This window comes from Malaclemys terrapin, chromosome 3 (genome assembly GCF_027887155.1).
Source record: "Malaclemys terrapin pileata isolate rMalTer1 chromosome 3, rMalTer1.hap1, whole genome shotgun sequence".
Taxonomy (NCBI): domain Eukaryota; kingdom Metazoa; phylum Chordata; order Testudines; family Emydidae; genus Malaclemys; species Malaclemys terrapin.
The window spans coordinates 71,925,829-71,953,764 of NC_071507.1; the positions used below are offsets into that span (position 1 = coordinate 71,925,829).

The window sequence follows — 27,936 nt, forward strand, 5'->3', positions numbered from 1 at the left end:
GTTGACCCACAAAATGAACTGTTATAGTACAGTCTACATTCTAAAATGCTAGTGCCACATTTGTGCGTGTTCACAGAATTATGAAATTTTCCACTTTCTGAATTAAGTTAAAAGCTGTCCGAGTCTTGTTGTTTATACAGTTTGATTAAGTAATGTTCATACACTGAAGCTGACTAATAACTTATTTTTGGAGTGCGACATGTTGAGGCCTGATGCTCCCCCTGTATGTGATTTTTCCAGAATAGGAGCTGGGAAATGTACATTTTCATTCATCAGGTTTATTCTTGTAGTTTTCTATCAGAGTGTTAGGTTTTGTTGTTCCTCTCAGCCCACAGAAATGGAATGAAGATCATGAATTCTATTATTGTAAACAAGCAAAAACAAACTGTAAGAGGAGCAGATCTATAGCAACACCTAAGGAAGAAATAGCCTTTATAAATAAGTGGAGGGCATTTCTGTAACAAGTAGATGTCATTCATCAGAAGTTTCTTTGGTGGTGCATTATATTTTATTATGGTGCACAGTTGAGAAAAAAATACATTGAACTTTTGCACACTGTCATATTTTTGTCTGAATCAAGACTTTAGTATTAGCCATGTAGTTTATGTATTAGCCTTTAACATACCATTGTTGGTAATGTTCTCCACTGTTCTTGTCTGGTGTATATTTCTCTACAGATACAGGATATACTTATGAAAAATGTATTTTACGTGCCTACTGTATATTTCTAAAGATACATGTGTCAGCCAATACCCTGTTAATGGTATGAACTTTAATTTCACAGATGAAAGAACTTGGTGTCATTGTGTACAACTGCAGCTGCCTCGTCCTAGATTTACAAAGGATATTTGCCTTGTATAGCTCATTAAAATACAAGAATAAAGTGCCTCCAAGTTGGTCTAAGAGATTGTATGGGGTGTATGATACTCAAAAGAAACTGAAGCTGCAGCTGAATGAGACAAAATCAGAAGTCTTTGTGTCGGTGAGTTCTTAAGAGAATGTCTGTTCTTTGCCTGTTTAAGTGAGGGTGGGGGGAATATTATTTAACATTTGAGTTTTATTGGGACCGAGAAATTTGGCTTCAGTTGAACCTCCTATTACAACATTGTCTTTACTGCATAACTGAATAGAAACATTGGGTTAGTCTGGTGTTTAATACCATAAATGTCAACTATCACATGTCTCTTCACACACACAAAAAGACAGGACACATGTTGACAGAACATGTGAATAGCTACCATGATGCTGCTTACTCCCTGACAGCAGCTCACTGCTGAAAGAGTCGTCGCTACGTGTGCTTCAGCACTCTTGTGTACCCAATGTTCTCTAGGTATAACCTTTCCATTTTTAGGTTTTTAACACCCTGGAAGCATTCCTATTCAGGAAAGCACTTAAGTCCTTGAGAAATAATGGAACTTAAGCACATGCTCAAGTGCTTCTCTGAAATGTGGCCTAACTTAAGAATATACGCACCAGTACTTTTCATTCACCAAGATAAGCTGTTGAAATTGAGAGTCATGGCAGTGACTGAAACTGAGCTACAGAGAAAGTACCATAGTTACCAACTATACAAGACAGAAGTGCAAGGGAAATCTATGGTTGCTGACAGACTGGATCACTTTCTCATCGGGGAGAAAATAACCATTTCAATAGGTGTATTGTTTGGGGAAAATTTGTAACCAAATGTGGAGAAATTCATAGTTTTTTCTCCACTTTTCACATTACATGGACGCAAAGAATAGTAAATTCACTCTGATTTTCATGACATTTTAACTATATGTAGAGCACTGTCATGAATGTAGAGCTTTGAAAATTAACTTTTGTATTGTTACGCTTTCCTTGTACTGTAATTCTCAATATTTTTTCTTACAGTCAAGGAACAACAGGAGAGCCCTCATGTGGCTAACTTATTACCTGTACATTTCAGCTTAGCAAAGAATTTGTAGCTAAATGGATTAATTTTGTATCTAATATTTTAATTATAGCTAGTCCAAATCCTGTTACATTTTTACTAAAATTAGAGCCCAGTATCTATTTTTTTGCTATGTGACTTTTGGTTGATTAATTATCATAATCATCTTATTAACATAGCACTTCCTCCCCATCCCCATGAATGCATCCAGAGTGCTATATAACAACAGAAACTTTTATTTATAGATCATTTGAGCATATCCGACATTGAAACAACTAAAACTGGTTGAGAATGCCCAGTACCAATAGGAGGAGGGGGGTGGGAAGGGATAGGAGAAAGTAAAAAGGCCCAGCATACTAAAAAGCTGTTTTTTAATGGGGAGAGATGGAAGAATAGAATGAGCTCTTGGACTCCCCACAGCAAAGGCATGATTCCCTGTCCACCTAATGTGCAATGGTTGAATCCCTGAACGGTATGTGACCGCATATACCTATTGAGAAGATGCTCAAGGAAGATCTCAAACAGAGCCAGGGCCTACCCCAGTAAGGACTTTAAAAAATCACCACCACCCTTTAGTCCGTCTGAGACTTTATAAGCAGAAGGCAGAGTGGGTGTAATATGATTTTAGTTGTTCAAAACAATTTGCAAACCTGCTGCCCCATTCTGAACAAATGGTGAGTCCTGGTGAAATCCTTTCTTGGAGGAGAATACAGTAATGAGCTGTAGTCACAGAGAATGTGTTGCTATTATGAGGTTATCATAGGGTGAAGAATGACACAGCCTGAGCAAATGGAGTGTGTGGGGAAAGATACCTTTCATACCACATTTAGCATGGTAGTGAGTGAAAGTGACACCAACCATTTCCAAACAAGTCCTTTTGATAAACGCATGCATGAAAGAAGAGAGGACATCCTCATGCTGCAATCCTTAACCCATCAGTGACTCTCCCCTCTCCCAGGAGCAAATCCGCTCCAACGCGCCCAGCCGCTGTATCATACCAGCATTCCTCCTGGTTGGAGACAGAATGTGTAGGGCCTACAGGGCAATTATATATCACCAGACCTACAGTGGATATTGTGCTTCAATTTACTCAGTAAGGCTCCATAATTGATACTGATTGATACTTACCATCTAGTTCTGACTTGAACCATGGAAGGGTAGTTCTACACCCACCTCATCTTCCTTTGCTCCCCCATCCACTGTGCTGCAGTTTCTCCTGATAAATCTTCTTTTCCTTGTTTTCTTTTTTTCCTATACCACAAGGTTATCCAGGAAGTGGGAATGAGAAGGACAGAAAGAAACAGTTTCCAAAACCAGATTCTTCCCTTCTTGAAAACAGGATTTTCAATATATCATTTCTCACACCGGGCAGCATTGTCTAAGTGTCTAAGAAAGGAACTGCAGAAGAATTCTATAGCCAGTTGAAAGGACACAGAGACGTTTGCTATTAGTATCTAGTTATCCAAGCTGGAATTTGGCCAGGGCAGCAATCCTAATCCTGAAAGAAAATGCCCTGGGATCTTTAATGACCACAGTTGGTCAGAAATGTATTTATATGTCTCTCCTGTAATTATGTTAACATAATGTCGTAATGGACAATTTGCATTTCATATCTGTGCGCTGACGTGAATGTTAGTGATAGTTTTATAATGTTTTTTCCGCAACTGTGCTAATGATGGGAATATAGGAAGGCCAACAAGTCCCTTGCCCTTCTATATCCTCTCCTGTGGAAAATGAACATGGTAGGCAAGTCTATTAACTTTACTCTGCCAATTTACCCTGTATTCAAAATGCCTCTGGATCAACAATAGTTATCAAACTGCTTCCAAGAGAGACTGCAGCAGCTCTGGATTCTGTAGCTAGTTTGTCTTTTTGCTGTTAACTTGTACCCCTGAGCATTTCTAGAGAGAGAATAGTCTGTTATCTTTGGAGTAAATCAAATTGTGTATACCGTATGCTGAGAAAACAGATTCAGATAATAAAAATAAATCACCTACGTTATATTTTTTATTTTTTACCTTGCTTCCTGAATCTAAATTAATTGTCTTAAAAATTCTTCTCTTCCAGTCTTTCTTGCTGTGTAAGATATGAACATCACAGTAAATCAATGATTCTCCATTCAGGAATCCTCATGGTACAGTTGCTTAGCAACAGTACAGTCTTGCTGAGTGGCTGAGAGAGACAAAAGAAAATGCAGTTGCTTTTTCTGAGAATTCAGGGCTCAATCCTGGGACAGCTTGGATACTCTGAACTGCCAGTGATCTTAATTACTCTATTATGTTTTTTTTATTATTAAAATAACACTTAGGAACACCAATCAAGGATCAGGGCCCCATTGTGCTAGTTACTGTACTGACAAATAAAGAAGAAAGCCTCTATACCAAAGAGACCACAGTAGATTAGTTGTCAGGGTGCAACATGTGGACAAAGCAGACAAAGAGAGTGGGGGAAGGTAGGAAGATGAGGTAACAAATTAAAGAGTTTAGCGTGTTCACCACTTGTCTAACCAATGCCTGATGAGAGTGATTTGTAGACAACATGAATGAGGGAGGTTTTAAAGGTCAGACCCTTACAGAGAAGCAGTATCTTTCACAGACTGTGATTTTCATAGCAATATGTTACCTTGAATAAAACAGTAAATAGGTTAAGGTCATAAACACTAATTCATAATATTTATGAATGATGTGCCCTGTTAGTGTTGTGGCCTGGATACATCTACTACTTTGTAATGTAACCAGTATTGTGAATCTTTAAAGCAAAATCCTGTGATGTATCATGTAACACCTTCCTCTCAAGTAGAGCTTCTTTGATAGCAATGGCTATTTTTACGATTGACCCCTTTGGAAATCTTCCTATACAACTATAATTCTGTATAATGCTCAAACAGCAATTAGATATCTGATTCCCGCGTCATAGATTCATAGATTCTAGGACTGGAAGGGACCTCAAGAGGTCATCGAGTCCAGTCCCCTGCCCGCATGGCAGGACCAAATACTGTCTAGACCATCCCTGATAGACATTTATCTAACCTACTCTTAAATATCTCCAGAGATGGAGATTCCACAACCTCCCTAGGCAATTTATTCCAATGTTTAACCACCCTGACAGTTAGGAACTTTTTCCTAATGTCCAACCTAGACCTCCCTTGCTGCAGTTTAAGCCCATTGCTTCTTGTTCTGTCCTTAGAGGCTAAGGTGAACAAGTTTTCTCCTTCCTCCTTATGAGTATCCTCCCTTTTAGATACCTGAAACTGCTATCATGTCCCCTCTCAGTCTTCTCTTTTCCAAACTAAACAAACCCAGTTCTTTCAGCCTTCCTTCATAGGTCATGTTCTCAAGACCTTTAATCATTCTTGTTGCTCTTCTCTGGACCCTCTCCAGTTTCTCCACATCTTTCTTGAAATGCGGTGCCCAGAACTGGACACAATACTCCAGCTGAGGCCTAACCAGAGCAGAGTAGAGCAGAAGAATGACTTCTTGTGTCTTGCTCACAACATACCTGTTAATACATCCCAGAATCATGTTTGCTTTTTTTGCAGCAGCATCACACTGTTGACTCATATTTAGCTTGTGGTCTACTATAACCCCTAGATCCCTTTCTGCCGTACTCCTTCCTAGACAGTCTCTTCCCATTCTGTATGTGTGAAACTGATTTTTTCTTCCTAAGTGGAGCACTTTGCATTTGTCTTTGTTAAACTTCATCCTGTTTAACTCAGACCATGTCTCCAATTTGTCCAGATCATTCTGAATTATGACCCTGTCCTCCAAAGCAGTTGCAATCCCTCTCAGTTTGGTATTATCCGCAAACTTAATAAGCGTACTTTCTATGCCAATATCTAAGTCGTTAATGAAGATATTGAACAGAGCCGGTCCCAAAACAGCCCCCTGCGGAACCCCACTTGTTATGCCTTTCCAGCAGGATTGGGAACCATTAATAACAACTCTCTGAGTACGGTTATCCATCCAGTTATTCACCCACCTTATAGTAGCCCCATCTAAATTGTATTTGCCTAGTTTATCGATAAGAATATCATGCGAGACCGTATCAAATGCCTTACTAAAGTCTAGGTATACCCACATCCACAGCTTCTCCCTTATCCACAAGGCTCGTTATCCTATCAAAGAAAGCTATCAGATTGGTTTGACATGATTTGTTCTTTACAAATCCATGCTGGCTATTCCCTATTACCTTACCACCTTCCAAGTGTTTGCAGATGATTTCCTTAATTACTTGCTCCATTATCTTCCCGGGCACAGAAGTTAAACTAACTGGTCTGTAGTTTCCTGGGTTGTTTTTATTTCCCTTTTTATAGACGGGCACTATATTTGCCCTTTTCCAGTCTTCTGGAATCTCTCCCGTCTCCCATGATTTTCCAAAGATAATAGCTAGAGGCTCAGAGACCTCCTCTATTAGGTCTTTGAATATTCTAGGATGCATTTCATCAGGCCCTAGTGACTTGCAGGCATCTAACTTTTCTAAGTGATTTTTAACTTGTTCTTTTTTTATTTTATCTGCTAAACCTACCCCCTTCCCATTAGCATTCACTGTGTTAGGCATTCCTTCAGACTTCTCTGTGAAGACCGAAACAAAGAAGTCATTAAGCATCTCTGCCATTTCCAAGTTTCCTGTTCGTACCTTTGAAATTACAGCTGTATAGTTTAACATACCAGTGGTTAATATTCTCCACTATGTTTTGTAATTTTATTTGCAAATCTCACATCAAGATGACAAAAAAACACCTCTTTTTTAATTTAAGTGTAACATTAGACTTTTTGTCTTCACAGAATTCTCCCAAACTCTTTTGTCCAAAAGACCGAGTCTTGGATATTGAAGCTATCTACAATGTTATAGATGATGCCAAACAGTTTGTTTATATAGCTGTCATGGATTACCTCCCTATTGTCTTTGACACAAATGCTAAAAGGTTAGTGAGTGTCCACAATGTATTAGCACATTGCTGCAATGAGAGAAAGCTCTTGCTAGTGAAAATAAATCACCAGGCATTTAGTTACTTGTTATGGATCAATTTCTTAGGGCCCAATTCTGCTCTCATTGAAATCAATGAGAGTTCTACCATTGACTTAACTGGGAGCACAATTGGGACCTAAGATGGAATTCCTAAGTTCTGGGTTCTAAGCTGTGGATCCCCCTATTGGAAGGAGATCAGAATGTGTCTAGTCTGACCATCTACAAGTGACTGAGACCCAGGAAAACAACAGTAGAGCTCACTTTTGTTTCTTATGTTACTGTATTCAGCACCTAGATACAATGGCTATTGGCACTCTATGAATACCAGATAGTGTCTGTGTGTGTGAAAGAGAGAGAGAACATATTGAAGGACAGTATGGAAGCTGTCATAATTTTATGTTAAAAAACAGATCTTTTCAAACTCAGCACAGATTGCACTTCCAGCCATATTACATTATAGCTAGCTCATAGCAAAAAAAGTCAAAAAAGTTTATGCACAATGTATTTTTGGCCTAGATTTTCAAAAGTGCTCAGGACCTACAACTGGATCCAAATCTTAATAAAATTATTCAGCTCCCCTCCCGCCAGTTGGAGCTGAATAAGTGGTTAAATTGAGAACTGCCAAGTATCCAGTAGCTCTCATTGCTCTCAAAGGCAGGTGCTGGGAGCTGAGCCTTTTGGAAATCTGGCCACTTAATTCAGGTGCCATAATGATAGCTGTTGGCTGCTGGCTCTTTTGAAAATCTATATTTATGCCTTTTTTCACCCTTGCATAATTGGGGGGAAAAAAGGGTTATGTGTAACCCTTACAAAACCGGATGTGAGAAATTTGAGACCCACAAGAACATTTTTGGAGAAAGTTACTGTCTAAAGCTATACTAGTGGTTTAAAATGGAATAGATCTTTTATAACTTTAATTATAGTGTTGCTCTGTTAGGGAGGAGGCAAGGATTTTCCCCGCTCTATAGAGGAACCAGCTGATCTGTCCCCCTAGCCTGATTAATCCAGAGATCCATGTGGATTTGAGGGGAAGATCCACTCGAGACACAGGACCATCTACACCAGGGGTCGGCAACATTCGGCACACGGCTCGCCAGGGTAAGCACCCTAGCGGGCTGGGCCAGTTTATTTACCTGCTGACGCGGCAGGTTTGGCCGATCGCGGCCCCCACTCACCGCAGTTCACCGTCCTGGTCCAATGGGGGTTGTGTGGGGCAGCGCGGGTCGAGGGATGTGCTGGCCGCAGCTTCCCGACGCCCCCATTGGCCTGGGACGGCGAACCGCGGCCAGTGGGGGCCGCGATCAGCCGAACCTGCCACGGCAGCAGGTAAATAAACTGGCCCAGCCCGCTAGGGTGCTTACCTGGCAAGCCGCGTGCCAAACGTTGCCGACCCCTGATCTACACAGAGAGGTCCCTTACAGTTTTACTGGCAGCTTGGCTTTAAACTTGATGCACTGCCATAGCTTCCCCACCGGCATTGTCCTCCAGCTCCCATTAAAGGAGTTCCTTTGGCAATCTCCTTAGATTGATGGTAGAAGTGAGCTGCACATCTCCCTTGGGTTTCTTGCCAGACTCTCTTGCTCCTGGCCTGCTCCTTCTCCAGGAGTGGGATCTCTAGACCCATGTTGAGTGCTCTGGGCCAAGGACAGTAGGAATAGTGCCACAGAGTCAGCTGTCATATTTGGGTAAGAATTCACTGACTCCCCAGCAATTGGACAGTGACGGTTGGGGAGAGACAGAGCCCTCATGTGAGCAAACTCCCGTCCCACCCAAAGAATATAGGGACCCTGCTCTGGGGTATCTCTCTTCCTCTTCTTCCCCCACCCCCCGGCAGGAACTTCTTGAGATTATTATAGTCCTAGGCCTGAGGTCCCAGAATGGGGGAGAGGCTGACAATCAGGGCTTTAAAAAGTAAGACGTTGATAGCTCCTTCTGCTTAAAACTGAGAGAAGTTCTCGCTCTCTCTCTGGCTTGGTTAAGCAGTGCTTTCTGATAGCTCCCTCTCTACTTCGGAATTGCGAGAGCTGCACTTCCTGTTCCAGTCTGCTTTAACACTGTTGAAGACATGTGCATCACTCCGCTGGGTGTGGGAGGACTAGAAGTTCATTTTGCATGAGTCTTTGCATCCACAGGGGCAGCTCTGCGACCATCTACCCGGGGAAGAGCTCGGGCATATTCACTCACACAGGCCAATAGGGTCTCCCTGCCCCCAGGATTGGTTGGTTTTGTGTGAAGCAAGGTGACACAGTGGTAAGAGTCTAGCACAGCTCTTCCTGCCATGTCAGTTTGATTCCCTAGACTGCAGACAAATGCTGTTCATGTTTTGTTTAGTTTTCCCTAGTGGGGCTAGGTCTGCCTTGGTAAAAATCTAATTGATTGCTTTTTCCCTGAATGTATTGTGTGCTTTCTCCACAGGTACTGGCCATATTTGGATGGGAAGATAAGAGAAGCACTAGTGTTACGAAGTATTAAAGTCCGGCTCCTCATAAGTTTCTCAAAAGACACTGATCCCCTTACATTTAACTTTGTTTCATCTCTTAAAGCTATTTGCACTGAGGTTCCCAGCTGTAGTTTAAAAGTTGTAAGTATACACCATATGGTTCAGAATAAGTCTAAGACGTTTTCAGTACACAAAAATATACCAACGATAAGTATATTAAGATTATCTGTGTTACTGTGGAAACCTTAAAGTTTCATTGAAAACCACGTGAAATGCATAATTTGGGGCCAAATTTAGCCCTGGTGTACGCACAACTCTTGACTGCAATAGACTTTAATGAACCAGTAGCAAAGGTAAATGCATCATTAACCCCAATTCAGTTCCCTTCTGCAAGTGAAATATTTTGTATTACCCTGCATGGTGTTCACTGTAATTTATGATCATTGTGGCCAAGTTACTAGATAGATTTCAGTGATGTGTTACAAACCTTTACAAGTTTGAATTTGGTCCTCTTTTGTAACAATTCCTTTCATTTTACTGTGTTGATTACTGAATGCTCTTCAGTTTTGGTAACAATTGTGCAGAATTTGGATCTCACATGGCAGTGGTAACAACTTACGTGCTATAATCATATAATGCAAGTTCCTGGGGACAGGGACTCTCTCTGTTATTTGTTAGTACAGTGGCACTGTTCTGCTAAACCAAACTGAGGAAGATAGTAATACTTATCACTTACATAGTGTGTGTTTTTAATCTTCAGAGCACTTTACAAACACTAACCAGTCCTAACACTACCCCCTGTGAGGTAGATCAGTAGGAAGGAAAGTTAAATGACTGGCCCATGACTCCATGTGTCACAGCCAGGGTTAGGATTCAGGAGATCCTGGCTCCCAGTCCTGTGTTCAGAACACTAAATCTGGTCTCTCCTGGAGAAACGTAACCAAATGAGTCACAGTTTTATGTCTTGTTTAAATTGAAGAGAATGTGCCATCACTGGACTGCTTATCTGATTGTGGAATAATGTGATCTGACTGTCAAATACACTAGCGCCTTCTTCCTCTTTATCACAGTAAATAAAATAAATGCAGATTTTACATGGACATTATGCAGTTCATTCAAAGTTATGAATGCAGAACAACTATTTCTTGGCCACATTGCACATGCAGTGTATAAAGAAGTATTTAACACCACATGTGCTGCACTTCACAGAAGCGGGTAGAGTTATGATTGATGTTGCACTAAATTTGACATAGTTGTTCATGAATTAAGGTATTTATGAAATTCAGTGAAAGATACTGGAAGTAAAAAAACAGTCCTCTGAGGCACCCATCCCATTTGAGAAAAATTATCTGCTGAGGTTCTGATTTTTTTTTCAATAATTCACATAAGATGGTTATTGTTAATTAGACTAATAGCTGCTATGGAAGCCTGGTTACATACATCACTGAATGTATGTACTTTTACACTCAGGAAATAAAGCCAACCAATACTAGATCCATTTTCCCTGTGAGGTCTGAATATACCAATGTCAGACTTTATATGTTTTGGGAACAGTTAACACAGTTAGCACAGCTCCCATTATTTTGAATTCCCCTTAAACCATAGGGAGAAGTTACCCCTGAGTTTTAAACATGCAGAAGGAAGTTGGAGCAAATGAGAGCTTTGGCCTTTTGGCACAAGGACTGTTTTCAGTTCCAAGACGGGTTTGGTATGGTGTTCATATGGCTCCTGTGTGAATTACATAGACCCAAGTCACCTGTCCGAGGCAGAGCCTTCCTGCCTTCATGGCATCAGTCTTCCTCCATTCTCTTTTTTATGTCCATCCTTAACTTTCCACAACTTAAGTTTTCTCCACTCCTTGCTCTACTTCCATCCCCTCCTTCTATTCCTCAGGTAAAGCTGTTAAATAATGTAAATAAAATAAAAACTAAAGAGAAAAGTAAAATAAAGTTCTCCAAGATCAGTTCAGGCATTAGTCATCAATGGCTGCAATTCCCATCCCAATCTGCATTGCCTCCATCCTCTTCTTTCAGGTCCCAACTGAATACATTTCTTCCTCGGGACATACAATTGATACGCCTCTCGTCAAAAAGTCTTTTAAAACTAAATAGCATAATAATTCCATTATTGAGCCACACCCTGCTGTCACAGCAACCCTCCTGACAATAGTAGCAAAGTTAAGAAAAAGGCTGAACCATTGGGAGAGTAGAAGTTCCTAGGAGCTAATGTTAGTTAACAGCCTCCAGGTCTATGAGACACATGCAATTAGTATCAGTAATGTTGTTTGTGGAACCTTATTAATACAATTCTTTTAAATGCTATCTTTTCCAGTGCTCAGCCACTAAGTACTTGAGGGAAAATGTAGGTAATTACTTTTTTTCTGAACAATTAGAGCACAGAATAGTGTACAGTGTTTGTTAATTATACACAGCATAGTTCCTGTGCTAGTATATTTCCTCTCTTTCTTAGGAAGGCTAATACAGCCTTAGGGCACGTCTTCACTACCCGCCGGATCGGCGGGTAGCAATCGATCTATTGGGGATTGACTTATCGTGTCTAGTGAAGACGTGATAAAATCGATCCCCGATGGCTCTGCTGTCGACTCTGGAAATCCACCGCGGCAAGAGGCGGAAGTGGAGTCGACGGCGGCGTGGCAGCGGTCGACTCGCCGCCGTCCTCACAGCCAGGTAAGTCGACCTAAAATATGCAACTTCAGCTACGCTATTCACGTAGCTGAAGTTGCGTATCTTAGGTCGACCCCACCATAGTGAAGACCTGCCCTAAGTCTCCTTGAGGGGATGGCTTTAGGCCACACCCCTCTCCTCACTATTTCCTGCTGGCTAGCTTAAACAGCTCCCTGCTCAGCATTTAGATTTTGTGGATCCAATCCTTAGACGCTTAGCTTTCCACATGCATCGTAGAGGGAGCCTAGGCACCTAACTTGGGCTGTAGATTCCACTGTGTGGAAAGGTGCCCAGAAAAATGTATTGTCACATCCAAGTCCCTTCATGGATCTAGCCCATGGTAATTGTCTAACAGAGTGAAGCATAATAAAATCTTTTCCTAATCCCCAAATAATGCAAAAATGGCCAAATATAATTTTCCCAAATGTAGACAAAAATTCACCTTTTGGATGAACAACAATGAGGAGATTTAATCTCAGGTGGCAACATTTTTATTTTTAAAGCTATAAACTCTTTAAAGGAGAAATGCCTCCTCAGCTCCAAATAGAGCATTACTAATGCAATGCTTTCACTGAAGGTGTACACTGGAGGATTTAGTGTGTGGTACTGAATGCCTTTGGACAACTGACTTGTTTCAATAACAAAGTTCCAGTTGCATTATTGCTTTTGTGAGAGGAGAGAGATTCTGCGAACCATAGCCAGCATGTCAAAGAGTTAATGAGTTATCTGCTTTGCTTGAAGTACACATTACATTTTCAAGACATCTATATTTGTCCTGCTGGGTTCACAGTTTCCAACCCTGCCTGTGATGCTACACAAGTTGCCTAATACAAGTTTTGTCCAATTCAGCCAGTCTGGACATTGGGCTGAAAATATATTAGTAATTTGGCATTAAGATATTACCTTCAAGGCTGATCTCAGGAAGAGCCCACAATTTGCATGTGATAAGAGGCCGGGTAATTTTACCTTAAGTAACATAACTATGCAAGGAAACAAAAAGCAAAACAAAATTACCAGGCATTCAGATCTTGTCATTTGCTTTTCTTCATGAAATCGTCTTTACAATAGCACTTGTGTTCACATAATGGGATGTGCAGACCTTAGGAGCATTAAAAGGTGTTAACACAGGATATGTCTATATACGTTGATAAATGCACCATCTTGGGCCAAGATTGTATCAGTTAAAGAGTTATTATGGCTGCTCTCCCACTCAGCTCCTCCTTTGTTGTGCAAAGAAAAACCCAAGCCTGTTTTTTTTGTTTGTTTTTTGTTTTTTTTTTCAAGGAGGGGGGGAACGTGGGCGTGTTTTGTTTTTTAACCCAAAAGCTCAAAGCAGTTCCATCAGCCTATGGACTCCAAAGATGCAGCTTCCCCTCCCATGGAGGTGGTGAAGTAGAGACAGTATGGTACAGACACAAGTTGCTCAGTATCAACTCTGTTTCCACCAGGATAGACACTGTCAGCATCAAACCCTCCTTTATTCTCTTGGCCGGGAAGTACCCCCATCTCAATGATCTCATCCCAAAATGACCTTGCCTGCCCCTCAAAGATTGCTGAAACTTTCTAACCATCATCTCTGCTTCCTTACCATTTGAGGTTGCGAAGGAATTCTCTAGTGGATTCTTCTTCAGAATATCTTAGAACAGTTCAGAACCAAATCATTCTCTGGCCAAAGTGTGAATTGGCCCTATAGAGTGTATCACTCTAACTCTGCCTCTCAATCCTTTTACTACATGTGTACCTCCACAGTTAACGTTAGTTGACCACTTTCTTGGTCTGAAGAAATTAAGGTTTGATTTGATCTGTATCAGGCCTGGCCATAGCCAGTATAACCTCTTGTGTCCTGTATTTGTCCCCGAATCTATCTACCTAAAAGACTCCTTGAAAGAACCAAAGATATTGGATACTGCTTTATTATTGTCATATTGAAGTACTAGAGAGACATGGTGGGTGAGGTAATATCTTTTATTTGACCATCTTCTTTCTCAGACATGTGTGGCTCAAAAGCTTGTCTCTCTCATCTCTCTTTGATCCAGTAAAAGATATTTCTTCACCCACCTTGTTTCTCTAATATCCCGGGACCGACACAGCTACAACTACACTTCATACTATAATGAAGTATGGCAGATAATTTCTAGAACCTTGCTCGATACAAATATTGCTGAAGTATCTTCTATAGCTGGTCAGATCCCGGCTTCAGGTATCATCTTTAAAGGTTCATTTGGCAGCTAATTGCAACATCCTTTATTATGCAGAGGACTTCATGATCATTATTTGAAGCATTCAAATATTTTCTTCATCTGTATCTTCTGGTGAAATCTATTGTGACTTCTAGGGATCTTAATCTGGCTGTTAGCTCTGAGGTGGCACCAAGCATTCTCTTTATCAGGTGCTTGGCTGATTGGCGCTTGCACACATGCTCAGGGTCTAACTGATCGCCAAATGTGGGGTTGGGAAGGAATTTCCCCCCCGGAACAGATTGGCAGTGAACCTGAGGTGCGGGGGGGTAGCTGCCTTCTGCAGTGTGTGGGTGAAGGTCACTTGCCATGATTACCTGACTACATCTCACTAATTTCTTTGTCATTGTCGGAGCCTCGAGCATTGTGCACCTCTGTCCCTCCTATTTTCTCCCTGTGGCACATAAATAGCTTAGTCTACTGAGGGCTGTGCTACTTTGGTCTAATTTCAGTTGTTGGGTTTAGTGTGTGGGTGTCTGGTGGTGCCGGTGACCCTTCTGTCCTTAAACTCTGACTTGATGACTCTACCCAGACTGATTCCATTTGTAACCTATGGAGGGATGGTTCTTTGTATGAATGCAGCACACATATAAATACTACAGAGCAGCAATCTTATTTCAAATGAACTGTTTTGCTTATTGATTCTCTTTTCTTTTTTCCATGAAAGTATTCATGGCCATCCGCTTATCACTGGGGGTACAATCCAGGTGTTCCTGATACTGTGTATTCAGAAGGGAGTGCACATTTTTGGTATGACGTACCATGTTGATTAGTAGCTACGTGTGTAATTTTGGCTCAAGTCACTCAGTATGTATAGTAAATAAATTCAGTACAAAAACCCGTTCACTTTTTTTTTATGAAATACAAAGAAAGACATACAGATGTAACCAAGAAGATTTTGCAGCTTTGAGGGGTGGGGGCGGAGATAGAAAAATTCTTGGCAGAGTGGGCTAAAAATAGCTATTTGCCTCTCATCCAAAGCTACCTATTTATTGAAGCCAAGTCTATCTATTTGAGCATGTGTTCTCGCAGTTTTTAATGTACTAGAGATATTTACATTACAGTTTGCACAATAAATTTTGCAGTATGTGCTATCCTAAGAAAAAGATTTCCATGAAAGTGGTTTTAACTGTTCTAGATACAACATTTTACATCCAGACTAATGTAAAATGCGCTCCCCTCTCTATGGGCCTGATCCAAAACTCATTAATGTCAGTGGAAAGACACCCATTGTTTTCAGTGGGCTTTGGATCAGGTCCTATAAAGTCTTCATGGGAGCCATATATTTTGCTAGTTTACAAGTAACAAGGGTTCTTTTTCTAGATTCTAGATCTGAATTGTGACAGTCAAACTCGGCCCTTCCCTTCTCAGGATCATCACAAGGAATAAAGATTCTGCAGGCCAACTTCTGTTCTGAGTTATATGTACCTCTACAAGGTCATTGACAATAGTATTACCGAATAGCTGTAAATGAGAGCAGAACTGGACCATGCAATTGCAACTTAATTATTTTATTAGAACATTAGCCAGAATGGATCCAGTTCATTCTCACACTTTGGTGCTGCCTCTGCAGTACTATATGTAAAAATCAAATGTTATTTTAGTTACTAAAGTTGAGTAAATATAACTTAACTCTTCCACAAAGTTAATTCTCTGACCTCTTTCAGAGCCTTCTGGAAAGCCTGTTTCTACCATGAGGCTTATAAGGGATAGTAGGAAGGATAGTGTAGTGGACAGAGCAGTGGGCTAGGCTTTGGGAAACCCAACTTTGAGGCTGAGTTTGGCTACAGACCACACAAAAAGTCTATGACTTTGTATAAATTGTTTAATCTGCCCTATGCCTGAGTTCTCCATCTGTAAAATAGGGATGATGATACCTTGCAGATGTGTTTGAAGGATAAAATGCATTCATGCTAGTGGGATGTCTAGACATTGTACTGATGAGAGTCATCTAAGAACCTGGATAGATAAAATTACCAGCTGTTAATGGTTAGGTAAATGGAAAGTAGGGATTATTGATACTAGTTTCATTTATTTGCTACAGTTAAAAAAGAAAAAAACGGATGTGGGCATAGCAAGTCTATATGATCATGTGTTTCTATCACTGTTACTTCTGGTCACTCCAGTTCTTTGGTACACCCATCTTGTTGCATCTTTTCTTAGCTGTAAACTCTTTGGAGTGAGGACCATGTCTTCCTGTGTACAGTAGTTAGTGCAGTTCCCAGGAAAACTGGGGATGCCATAGAGGGTCCTGTGGCACCTTTAAGACTAACAGAAGTATTGGGAGCATAAGCTTTCATGGGTAAGAACCTCACAGATGCAAGGCATCTGAAGAAGTGAGGTTCTTACCCACGAAAGCTTATGCTCCCAATACTTCTGTTAGTCTTAAAGGTACCACAGGACTCTCTGTTGCTTTTTACAGATTCAGACTAACACAGCTACCCCTCTGATACTGGGGATGCCATGTCACTATAAATTACCTTTATCTGTGGGACTTTGTGAGTCAGCATTTATAGAAAAAGCTGCTATCATCTCTGTGTGAACTGAATGTTTCCAGCCCAAACAGGAGTTATTTCCTGTGTGTAATGGTACTTTTCCCTTGGGCTGCTTTTGGAGTTTTGGGCCAGCTATCGGTTTACTTTATGGAACACAAATAATGCATCTAATGGAGTATTGCAGATTTCATTATGTTTGATATTCAGCTAGATTAAAATAGAAAGCACTTGTGGTACTTCCATAAAACTAACCCTTTCAGACATTCTCCCTTATTGCAAATTACAGATTTAATCTTAAGAAGTTACTGAAATGAGCACATTGCCTTTTATAAACTACGAAACATAAGATAAAAATATTGATTCAGTTTATTGGCATGCCTGACAACCTGTATCCTGAGGCTGACTTCAAATTCCAGTGCCCCTTGATGAATGAGGAAATGAGAATTAAACAAATTTCTGGCTCTCATCTTGTAGAAAAGGATGGATTTTGTGTTCATTGTATTGCCTTTTTTTACATGCCATTGCATTGCTGCTATTATACCATAGCCACACATTTTGTATATGTTAATTTTTCTACTGGCTACCAAGACGTATGTGGTATCGAGAACAACAGATTGGGTATAAAGTACAGTGTAGAGTTTTACAAGAATGAAACAATCTCCTATATAAACCGAAGCGAGTTGTTGTATACTAACTCATTCTCAGTTTAAAATAGGGGGTGGGTTGTAATTTTTCTGTTTCTTCTTCTGCAAAGGTGTGGAGAGGAACTTTCATTAACCTGATTGTCTTTTTTTCTTGACTGCAGAAATTTTTTGATCTTGAAGAGGAGAATGCTTGCTTTCTCAAAGAACAAAAGAATACTTCCCTTCCCAAATTAAACCGGAATAAATATATGGTGACTGATGGAGCTGCTTATATTGGTAAGTAAACTCACATCCCAGTCAGTTCTGATGAGTACATTATAGCTTTGGAGCCCAAAGTCTGAAATAGCGATTGTAAGCAGGGTATTAAGTAGCTAAAAACCCCATTCAGTGTCTTTGAAGATTGGACATTAAGTGGAAAATTCCTATTTTCAATATAAAGCTGTTTGTCAGTGCTGGGGTAGAGGACTTGAATTCCTTCTTTCCAATGGATTGTTTCCCAGGGGAAGTGGTAGTGTTTTAAATTATTAAGAGTAGACTGAAAAAGCAACTATAGAATGTACTTCATGGAACAGTCCTGCATTGGTTTGGGAATAGATTGGATGGTCTAATAGATCTTGTCAATCTCTAATTTCTATGGAGACTGACTAGCCTCACAATTTGCCATGTCATCACTACGTTTGGGGTATCTTCATAAGTATAAGACAAGCTGCCACTCTATTCATCCTTTGCAGTTTACCCCAGGGACACAGCCTGCATACTATAGTGCTTGATTTCAGAATACCTGCATTATACTGCATATGTTTTGGTTCATAATCTGAAGGCGTTGTCAATAGGGTAAGTGCATATTTAAACAATGTCTATATACAGCTAAGTGTAAACGTTCGTTTTAAATAAAATATTTATTAAATGGAGTAGTAAAACTACCCTTTGGAAACTTGAAGCAAAAGCAAGCACTATAACCTATTTAGGATGGAAATTTTCATTCTTGGGTTTATTAAAGTTTCATGAATAAAAATCTATTACTTTTTAATTCGTAGACAGTTTCCTCACTGCCTAAAAATGCAGAGCACAGCTCAAGTAGCTGAACTGAGAAAGGGGAAGATCAGTGACGTTTCTTTCTCATTCAGGCAGTTTGTAGTCGACTCATCTCCTGAAGCTCAACATCAACTAATTTGGCCTAGCTTGACATCCAAAATCCTGCCTGGGCCAGACTTGATGCAGGGCCCTGCCTGTTAAGTCCCTTCCTAAGGATACACATCTCTGAGTTATAAATACGTACAAATTGCCATACCCAAACCAAGCAGCAGTCCATCTAGTCCAGTATCCTATGGACTCTGACAGTGGCCAATACCAGCTGCTCGTACTTCAGAGGAAAGATCAGAAAACCCCGCAATAGACATTCATGGAACAATATACCCCTTCGGGAAAATTTCTTTGAAATACCCATTCAATCATGAAGGTTTATATCCTTTATAAAACACTTAGTTTATTTCCTTTCATTTTTAAAATCCTTACTCTTATAATTCCATCTATTCTCATTATCATATAAGCATTCACTCTTTTTTAAATCCTGCTAAGCTTTTGGCCCCACTAACATTTTGTGATAATGATTTCCACAGATTACTTATGTGTTTTGTGAAAAAAGTGTATCCTTTTAGTAGTTGTAAGTTTTCTGACTTTCAGTTTTATTGACTGTCCCCTTGTTCTTGTATTATAAGTAAGGGTGAATAGAAGGGCCTGATCTACCATCCTATACCTCTTTCCAGAGCTCATTCCCTTCTGTTTGGGTGAGCATAAACATTACCATTCTCCCTATTTCCATTTACCTTTTTGTACAAAAGGCCTGGGGTCAGGTATAGCTGCTGTGGACCTGTTGATGTGCCAAGGATGATTAAACTAAATTAAATGATTAAATTAATTTTTTTCAATTCAAGGATTTATGTCTATATACAGCACTCAGGGTCCTTTTGGTGATGGATTCTCAATGTACGTTATTTAAAATTAAATGAAAACGCAAAGATCAGTGTCACCTGTCTGGAGCTGGAATAAATTATTTTGACCTTTTCACAAAGGTCATTTGGTTTTTCTCCATGGGTTAGCATTATCAGGGATTTGTGGACAGCAAGATGAGGTTATTTCTACATATGTTGTTTACAAAAGTGTGTTGTGAACTGCTAGTCGGATATAGTCCATTCAAAGGCAAAATGTACAGTATCGATCCTCATTTCCTCACACATGGAGGAACCTACTTGCAGCAAAACTGGTTCATTTCCACTGGGCAGGGTAAGGTAGGAATTGGGGTGTCCAGCCCCTGTCTGCAGCAGAGATCCTATCACTGTGGGCACTACCTGTGTGAAGCCACCACACCAGGGATTTGGGGTTCTAATGAGAGATCCAGCAACCATTCCCCTCACACAGGTGAGGAGTGCAGACATTGCGATGGCTCCTCCGCTTCACCTCTTCGATGAAGCTGTAGCCCCTGAAGAGCTCCTGAGCATACAACCCATTTGCTTGGACTGTACACTGAATTGAAGCTTTGGGCCAGTGTGTAGTGTGCCTTCTTTAAAATGGTCACAGTTACAAGACCATAGCTGAGGGTCAAAAGAACTGATGTTGTGTTATAAACATGTTTCATCATAAATTCTTCATCATGTAAAATATCCTGTATCAGCGGGGTAGCCGTGTTAGTCTGGATCTGTAAAAGTAGCAAAGAGTCCTGACATGCATCCAAAGAAGTGGTATTCACCCACAAAAGCTCATGCTCCGATACGTCTGTTAGTCTATAAGGTGCCACAGGCCTCTTTGCTGCTAAAATATCCTGTGTTCTGTATCTTCACCTTCTCCCCTCACATTTGTAATGTCACTAAATTCTGTTGCTTTCAGTGTAACATCAGCAAAATACACCCATTGCTCTCATTACCAAAGCCCTCTCTAGATCTTTATTATGTCTCACCTTGAGTACTGCAGTCGCTTCCTCTCTGGCCTCTTGCACACCTTTCTTACCCTCTTCAAACTGTCCAAAATGATGTCCCCTAAATCATCACTCTTTTCTGCATCTCTGACCATGTCCAATCGCTCTTCAGATCCCTGGATCAAATTTCAGCTCCATGCACTGAAGGTCCTATATAACATGGCTCCGTCTTCTACCACTCTGGTATTTCTTTCCACTGTCTTCACCCCCTTCACTCTTCTCAAGCCACCCAACTAACTACACCATTGCATCCATTTGTAGTTACAACTGATAGGATTTAGAAAAAAGCAAAAAGCAAAAGTGTGGAAGGGATATAAACCTTCATGCTTCAGGGCATGAGCCATCCTCTAACTGAAGGATAAGGAAGAAACTTCCTTTATGGACAAATTATTCCATAATTGCCCACTTCAAAATTCTTGCATCTTCCTCGTACTGGCCATTATCAGAGAAAAGATACTTGTCTGGATTCTAGATAGACCACTGATGTAATCCAGTACAGCAGCTCCTAAACTCCTATATCCTTCTCCGGACCTCCTCCTCTGCTGCTCCACACACCTGGAACTTCCTCCCAGACCCAATCCAAAATTCCTCCATCCTTCCTGAAAACACACTTCTTCACTCCATCCATCCCCACTCCCTTAACATATACAAAATGATAAACAAAACAAAATATACAGAAATAATGAACCAAGATGCATGTTTAACATCCTTCAGCTACATTGCTTTTCAAGAGTTCGCCTTTCCCTCATCCTCCTCTTCTGTCTGTTGTCTTCTTAGATTTTAGGCTATTCAGATATGGACACTATCTTCCTACCTGTTTGTAGAGAACCTAGCCCAGTACTTGGTTCTACACCGAGAATGAATAATAATATGATGGTTTTCAAACAGTGTAGATAGTAAATCATGGTGATAAAAATCAAGTCTTACTTGAACCAATTAACAGCACATAACACTGGTCTACAATTTTTGAGAAGTCGTCTGCTTCAGAGATAAAATGTGCTATTTATTATGTATTTTGATGTGCTGAATTCAAATATGACAATTAAAACAACTGATTGGCTACTGTTTCTAAGATATTTAAGTTTTTACATTTTATGTATATGTATATTTTGTAGATGGTAGAGTTTTAATCATAAATTGTAAACCTAGGTCTTTTCATGTGTTTATGGTTGCTTTACATGATATTTCACCTGTCCTGTTTATGTAACACTTTAAAAATCAGCAAAAGGGTTATATAAATAAAATGTATTATGGAACAAAAGGCAAAAAACTATTATGTACATAGTTTAGTCCTATTCAGTGTCTACTCGGCACTTCTTGGCTTGTCTCTTGTATTCATTAAATGGAGCATCTCTCGTCACTGTCCAGCAATAGTCTGCAAGCATTGATGGGCTACATTTGCCCTAATAGCGTTTCTCCATTGTTGCAATGTCCTGGTGAAATCGCTTGCCGTGCTCGTCGCTCACTGCTCCGCAGTTTGGTGGAAAAAAATCTAGATGAGAGTGCAAAAAATGTATCTTTAGTGACATGTTGCAACCAAGGCTTTTGTATGCCTTGAGGAGGTTTTCCACCAACAACCTGTAGTTGTCTGCCTTGTTGTTTCCAAGAAAATTTATTGCCACTAACTGGAAGGCTTTCCATGCCGTCTTTTCCTTGCCACGCAGTGCATGGTCAAATGCATCATCTGGAAGAAGTTCACGAATCTGAGGACCAACAAAGACACCTTCCTTTATCTTAGCTTCACTTAACCTTGGAAATTTTCCATGGAGGTACTTGAAAGCTGCTTGTGTTTTGTCAATGGCCTTGACAAAGTTCTTCATCAGACCCAGCTTGATGTGTAAGGGTGGTAAGAAAATCTTCCTTGATTCAACAAGTGGTAGATGCTGAACACTTTTCCTCCCAGGTTCCAATGATTGTCGGAGTGGCCAATCTTTCTTGATGTAGTGGGAATCTCTTGCACGACTATCCCATTCGCAGAGAAAACAGCAGTACTTTGTGTATCCAGTCGGCAGAGAGCAACAACCTTCAAATCGCCACAAAGCTGCCACTGATGTTGGTCATAGTTTATGCACCTCAAAAGTTGTTTCATGTTGTCGTAGGTTTCTTTCATATGGACTGCATGACCAACTGGAATTGATGGCAAAACATTGCCATTGTGCAGTAAAACAGTTTTAAGACTCGTCTTCGATGAATCAATGAACAGTCTCCACTCATCTGGATCGTGAACGATGTTGAGGGCTGCCATCACACCATCGATGTTGTTGCAGGCTACAAGATCACCTTCCATGAAGAAGAATGGGACAAGATCCTTTTGACGGTCACGGAATATGGAAACCCTAACATCACATCACCTGCCAGGAGATTCCACTGCTGTAGTCTGGAGCCCAGCAGCTCTGCCTTACTCTTGGGTAGTTCCAAATCCCTGACAAGGTCATTCAGTTCACCTTGTGTTATGAGGTGTGGTTCAGAGGAGGAGGATGGGAGAAAATGTGGGTCCTGTGACATTGATGGTTTAGGACCAGAAGTTTCATCCTCTTCCTCTTCCTCGTCTGACTCAAGTGAGAATGATTCTGGTGCATCAGGAACCGGCAGTCCTTCTCCGTGGGGTACTGGGCGTATAGCTGATGGAATGTTTGGATAATGCACAGTCCACTTTTTCTTCTTTGACACACCTTTCCCAACTGGAGGCACCATGCAGAAGTAACAATTGCTGGTATGATCTGTTGGCTCTCTCCAAATCATTGGCACTGCAAAAGGCATAGATTTCCTTTTCCTGTTCAACCACTGGCGAAGATTTGTTGCACAAATGTTGCACATATGTATGGGTCCCACCTCTTGTCCTGATCTCCAATTTTGCAGCCAAAATAAAGGTGATAGGCTTTCTTAACCATAGTGGTTATACTGCACTTTTGTGATACAAAAGTCACTTCACCACAAACACAGCAGAAGTTATCTGCACTGTTCACACAAGTACGAGGCATCTCTGCTCACTTTGGCTAAACAGAAATGTGTCCCTTTGCAAAATCAAACACTGACAAATAACAGAGCACGACACTGTATGATTTCTAGAGCTGATATAGGGCAATTTGATCAGCAGAGTGATGTATATTCGTTATAATTGCATCATCCATGACTTCTAGGAATAACATGATGCAATTCATATCATGTATGACACAATACCAACTTCAGATTGCACCATTCATTGTTTTGCCTAAAAAGCAAGTACTGTCCGAACCCAGTCATAGATTTATTCATAGATCCAGTCAAAGATGTATTTTAGTCATTTCTGGTTTAAATTGAGATCCCTTCCCTTTATAACTCACTTATCCTCCCCCATTCCCAAGTCAAGGGTCGTATATACTGACCCAATAGCATATCTTGAAAACTAGAGCCAATCAACAATTTTGAGCATCATTTTCATTCTCAGTGACCCAGAATTAGTAAAGTTTGACTACATTTATTTCAGAAGCATTTTGGCTGTAGAGCAGTGTAATCACAGAGATGATCATGCTACTTTTGTTCTTTCATTGACTTTAAACAAATGAAGGTTGATTGTGCAGTTAAGGATTAGATGTACTGGCATAGTCTGACATTAATTTACCCCGAATTCAGTCATAGCATATGTGCACTCACACACAGTAAAGATAAATGCTAATCACTGACTCTTCTATGCAATGAAAGGAGTTTTTAAGCACAGCAGTAGCAGAAAGCCTGCCAAACAATCAGTGGGGCCACTGGATGATTGAGTTGCTGAAGGAGCACTCAAGGAACACAAGGCCATTGCGGAGAAGCTAAATTAATTCTTTGCATCGGTCTTTACTGCAGAGGATGTGAGGGAGATTCCCACACCTGAGACATTCTTTTCAGGTGACAAATCTGAGGAACTGTCCCAGATTGAGGTGTCAGTAGAGGAGATTTGGGAACAAACTGATAAATTAAATAGTAATAAATCACCAGGACCAGATGGTATTCACCCAAGGGTTCTGAAGGAACTCAAATATGAAATCGCAGAACTAACAACTGTGATATGTAACCTATCACTTAAATCAGCTTCTGTACCAGATGACTGGAGGATAGCTAATGTAAGGTGAATTTATTAAAAGGACTCCAGATGCAATCCTGGCAATTACAGGCCGATAAGCCTAACTTCAGTACGAGGCAAATTGGTTGACATTATTGTAAAGAACATAATTATCAGACACATAGATGAACATGATTTCTTGGAGAAGAGTCAACACAGCTTTTGTAAAGAGAAATCATCCCGCACAAATGTATCAGAATTCTTTGAGGGGATCAACAAACATGTGGACAAGGGTGCTCCAATGAATATAGTGTACTTGGACTTTAAGGAAGCCTTTGGCAAGGTCCCTCACCAAAGGCTCTTAAGCAAGGTAAGCAGTCATGGGATAAGAAGATCATGGATCAGTAACTGGTTAAAAGACAAGAAACAAATAATAGGAATAAACGGTCAGTTGTCAGAATGGAGGGAGGTAAATAGTAGTGTCCCCCCAGCGATCTGTTTTGGGACCAGTGCTGTTCAACATATTCATAAATGATCTGGAAAAAAGGTCTAACCGTGATGTGGCAAAGTCTGCAGCTGATACAAAATAATTCAAGATAGTTAAATCCAAAGCAGTTAAGTAATTCTTAACTGGAAAACAGACGACTAAGGGAGGATATGATAAAGGTCCATAAAATCATGAATGGTGTTGAGAAAGTGAATGAGAAAGTGTTAGTTTTGTGAGATCCCTTTGTAACTCTTGGCAGTCTGTTTTGGAATTCCTCACTCTCAGGCTACGTCCTCACTACGGGGGGGGGGGGGGGGGGGGTCAATTTAAGATACGCAAATAGCATAGCTGAATTTGACGTATCGGAGCCGACTTACCCCGCTGTGAGGACAGCGGCAAATCAACCTCCGCGGCTCCCCCATCGACGGCGCTTACTCCTACCTCCCCTGGTGGAGTGCAAGCGTCAATTTGGGGATCGAATGTAGCATCCCGACGAAACGCGATAATTCGATCCCCAAGAGATTGATTTCTACCTGCCGATTCAGGCGGGTAGTGTAGACGTTGCCTCAGGGTAGTTAAACACTGGAACAAATTGCTTAGGTTGTGGAATCTCTGTCAGGGGAGAGGGACTTCAATCTTGAGAACAGTAAAATACCTGTTTTGGCTTTCAGACTCAGCAAAAGTGACAAAAATGCAGAAATGAATTGGTGTACTTTAGATAAGTAATTTTTTCCTGAGCTGTCATAGAAAATACATATATTCCTGCAATTGTTCTAGAGAGTGGGGGTAGCAGTGGGAAGAAATACTGTATTCTGTTGGATTGCCCTTGAGAAATTGGCTTTTTTTATGTTGCAGTCTCATTATATATTCTTTTCATTTATTTATAGGTAATTTTGACTGGGTGGGAAATGCTTTTACTCAAAACGCGGGAGCTGGCCTCGTTATCAACCAAGAAGACATGGGGAACAACACAAGCATCGTTAAGCAACTTAAAGCCGTGTTTGAAAGGGACTGGTATTCACACTATGCCAAAAGTTTGCAACCAACAAAAATCCCAAACTGCTTAAACTACAAACTTAACAAAGCAGTGGCAAATAAGACTGCCATGAATTAAAAAGACTATTTTACTGTATGATGAATGAAGAAATACATCGGGGCTGCTGTAAGCCTATTTCATATTTACAGATAAGACTACAAAAAGGCAAAAAAAAAATTTTTTTTTTTTTTTTTTGGGAAAAAGCACACATATAAAATGTTCTCTAAACTATACTCTCTATATTGAATTATTTACGACTTTTAAATTTGTTACTTCTGACACTGAATGTCATTTATGCTTTGACATTGATTTTTCATATTTGAATTTAAAAGCATACTTTGATTCCTCTCCTTCAATTTTAGAACTTTTCGTACCTCCCATCCTGGCTAGGCAGAACCTTGAGGCAGAACTGAAAATTGAGCTATGACATGTCATTCTAAGATCAGCTGCTATTGATACATAATGGAGGACAGACTTCCCCCATGCAAAAGATACAAGTTTAAGCAAGTATTCTCCTATGTAAATCATTCCCTCCAAGTATATGGCCATCCAAGCAGATTTTGATAATTTTGAACAGATAGTTTGATATCAACATCTAATTACATTTTCACACCATCCTCAAAATGTATTAAAGCTAGCTGTCAGCTTCCTTGTCATCTCCTAATAATAACATACATTTTCTTTTGTCCAAACAACTTTCACTATAACCTCTCCCCCCCAAACCTCTTACCTAACACACTTCAAAAAAAATTATTAATTTTAATTCCCTCTACCATCAATGGTTATTCCTTGTTATACCAATGTCTCTTTAATTTTGAAATTCCTGGATTCTGAGGATGTTTTATTATAAAAATCTATTATAAAGATCAAGGGCTGTCTTTTCTTGTCAGCTGTACAATGTGATTTTCCCAATTTGAAGTATTTCTCAAGAGTGAGGCAGCAATTTTGTGTAGCATCATTGTTTGGGGAAAAAACCAAACCCTTAAATGCTACTTTTTGAAAAAGGTAAAGGGCTGTGCAAAGCTGTACAATAACTTTAGTGAAAATTTTCAGTTTTGTTCTAGTTGATTTCTCACCTGGCAAACTTTGCTTTGTTAATTTAAAAACAAAATGAACAAACAAACAAAAAAGTATCCTTTTGTGAAATGGTGTTTTTGTGTCAAAATAGGTCATTCAATCTCTTGCATGTTTTTTATAACTATAAAAGAAATTGGGACAGATTCATCTCTGGTGTAACTTCATGCCTCAATGACTTCAATAATTATACCAGCAATGAATTTCATCCAGTATATTCAAAGTTGAAGATCATTTTTTTAAATCAGATCCGTTTATTTGCAAAATGTCACTGAAAGACCAAGAGAAGCTCTAGAGGTGAATAGCTTTCAATCATGTGTCTTGGGATAAACTTAATATTAAGTCCTTACATAAAGGCACAAGAGCCAAAAATTCCAGAGTTTGCAGTTATAGCTTCTGCTAGCAATAGCACATAAAAAGATAAAAATTATTAACCACTGATATATTTCCCTTCCTTGCATTGTTGATACTAGGAATGCATTGAATTTTTAGTACATTTTATACAGATAATGGAAAATGTCAATGGAGCAAAACTTTGTCAAAGGAGAAAGTGATTTCATGTCATTGTTGGGTTGCCACTGACCTTATAATTCTGATACCAAATGAATGACATAGATGCAGTAGTTTTATCTGATAGATTTTTTGGAGCAGTAGAGTCACAATTGCTTACTGGTCCATTATGGTATAAGTGGATTCCCATGGGCTAGAAGAACAAATTTGTGTACTTCAGTCATCCAGAGTAGAACTAATACATCAAAGTACAGTGTGTTTTTTTTTTTTAACTATACTGTGTTTTTATGAACCATCTGATTTATGAACAGAAGGGTTTATTTTTAAATAATTTTTATCAGTAAATAGTAGTCAGCCATTCTACAATTAGACTGGCAGGCACAAATTTCATTTGGTATAAAATATGTACTAATGATTTTAATATAGCTGTTTCAAATGACGGCAGCTCCAAAGAAGT

The 27,936-nt window shown here is 40.0% G+C and overlaps 1 protein-coding gene across 5 annotated transcripts in view; it reads left to right on the forward strand.

The window, feature by feature from the left end:
• The window catches only part of PLD5 (phospholipase D family member 5), a 254,942-nt gene extending 227,220 nt beyond the window's left edge, over positions 1–27,722 (forward strand). For all 5 annotated transcript variants that reach the window (XM_054021547.1, XM_054021542.1, XM_054021543.1 and 2 more), the window contains 5 exons: positions 785–982; positions 6,697–6,836; positions 9,296–9,461; positions 17,542–17,656; positions 25,747–27,722. In XM_054021547.1, the coding sequence (XP_053877522.1) occupies positions 785–982; positions 6,697–6,836; positions 9,296–9,461; positions 17,542–17,656; positions 25,747–25,973 (846 nt within the window). In that variant the 3' untranslated portion in view covers positions 25,974–27,722. The remainder of the gene's footprint in view (positions 1–784; positions 983–6,696; positions 6,837–9,295; positions 9,462–17,541; positions 17,657–25,746) is intronic.
• Positions 27,723–27,936: the final 214 nt, after the last annotated feature.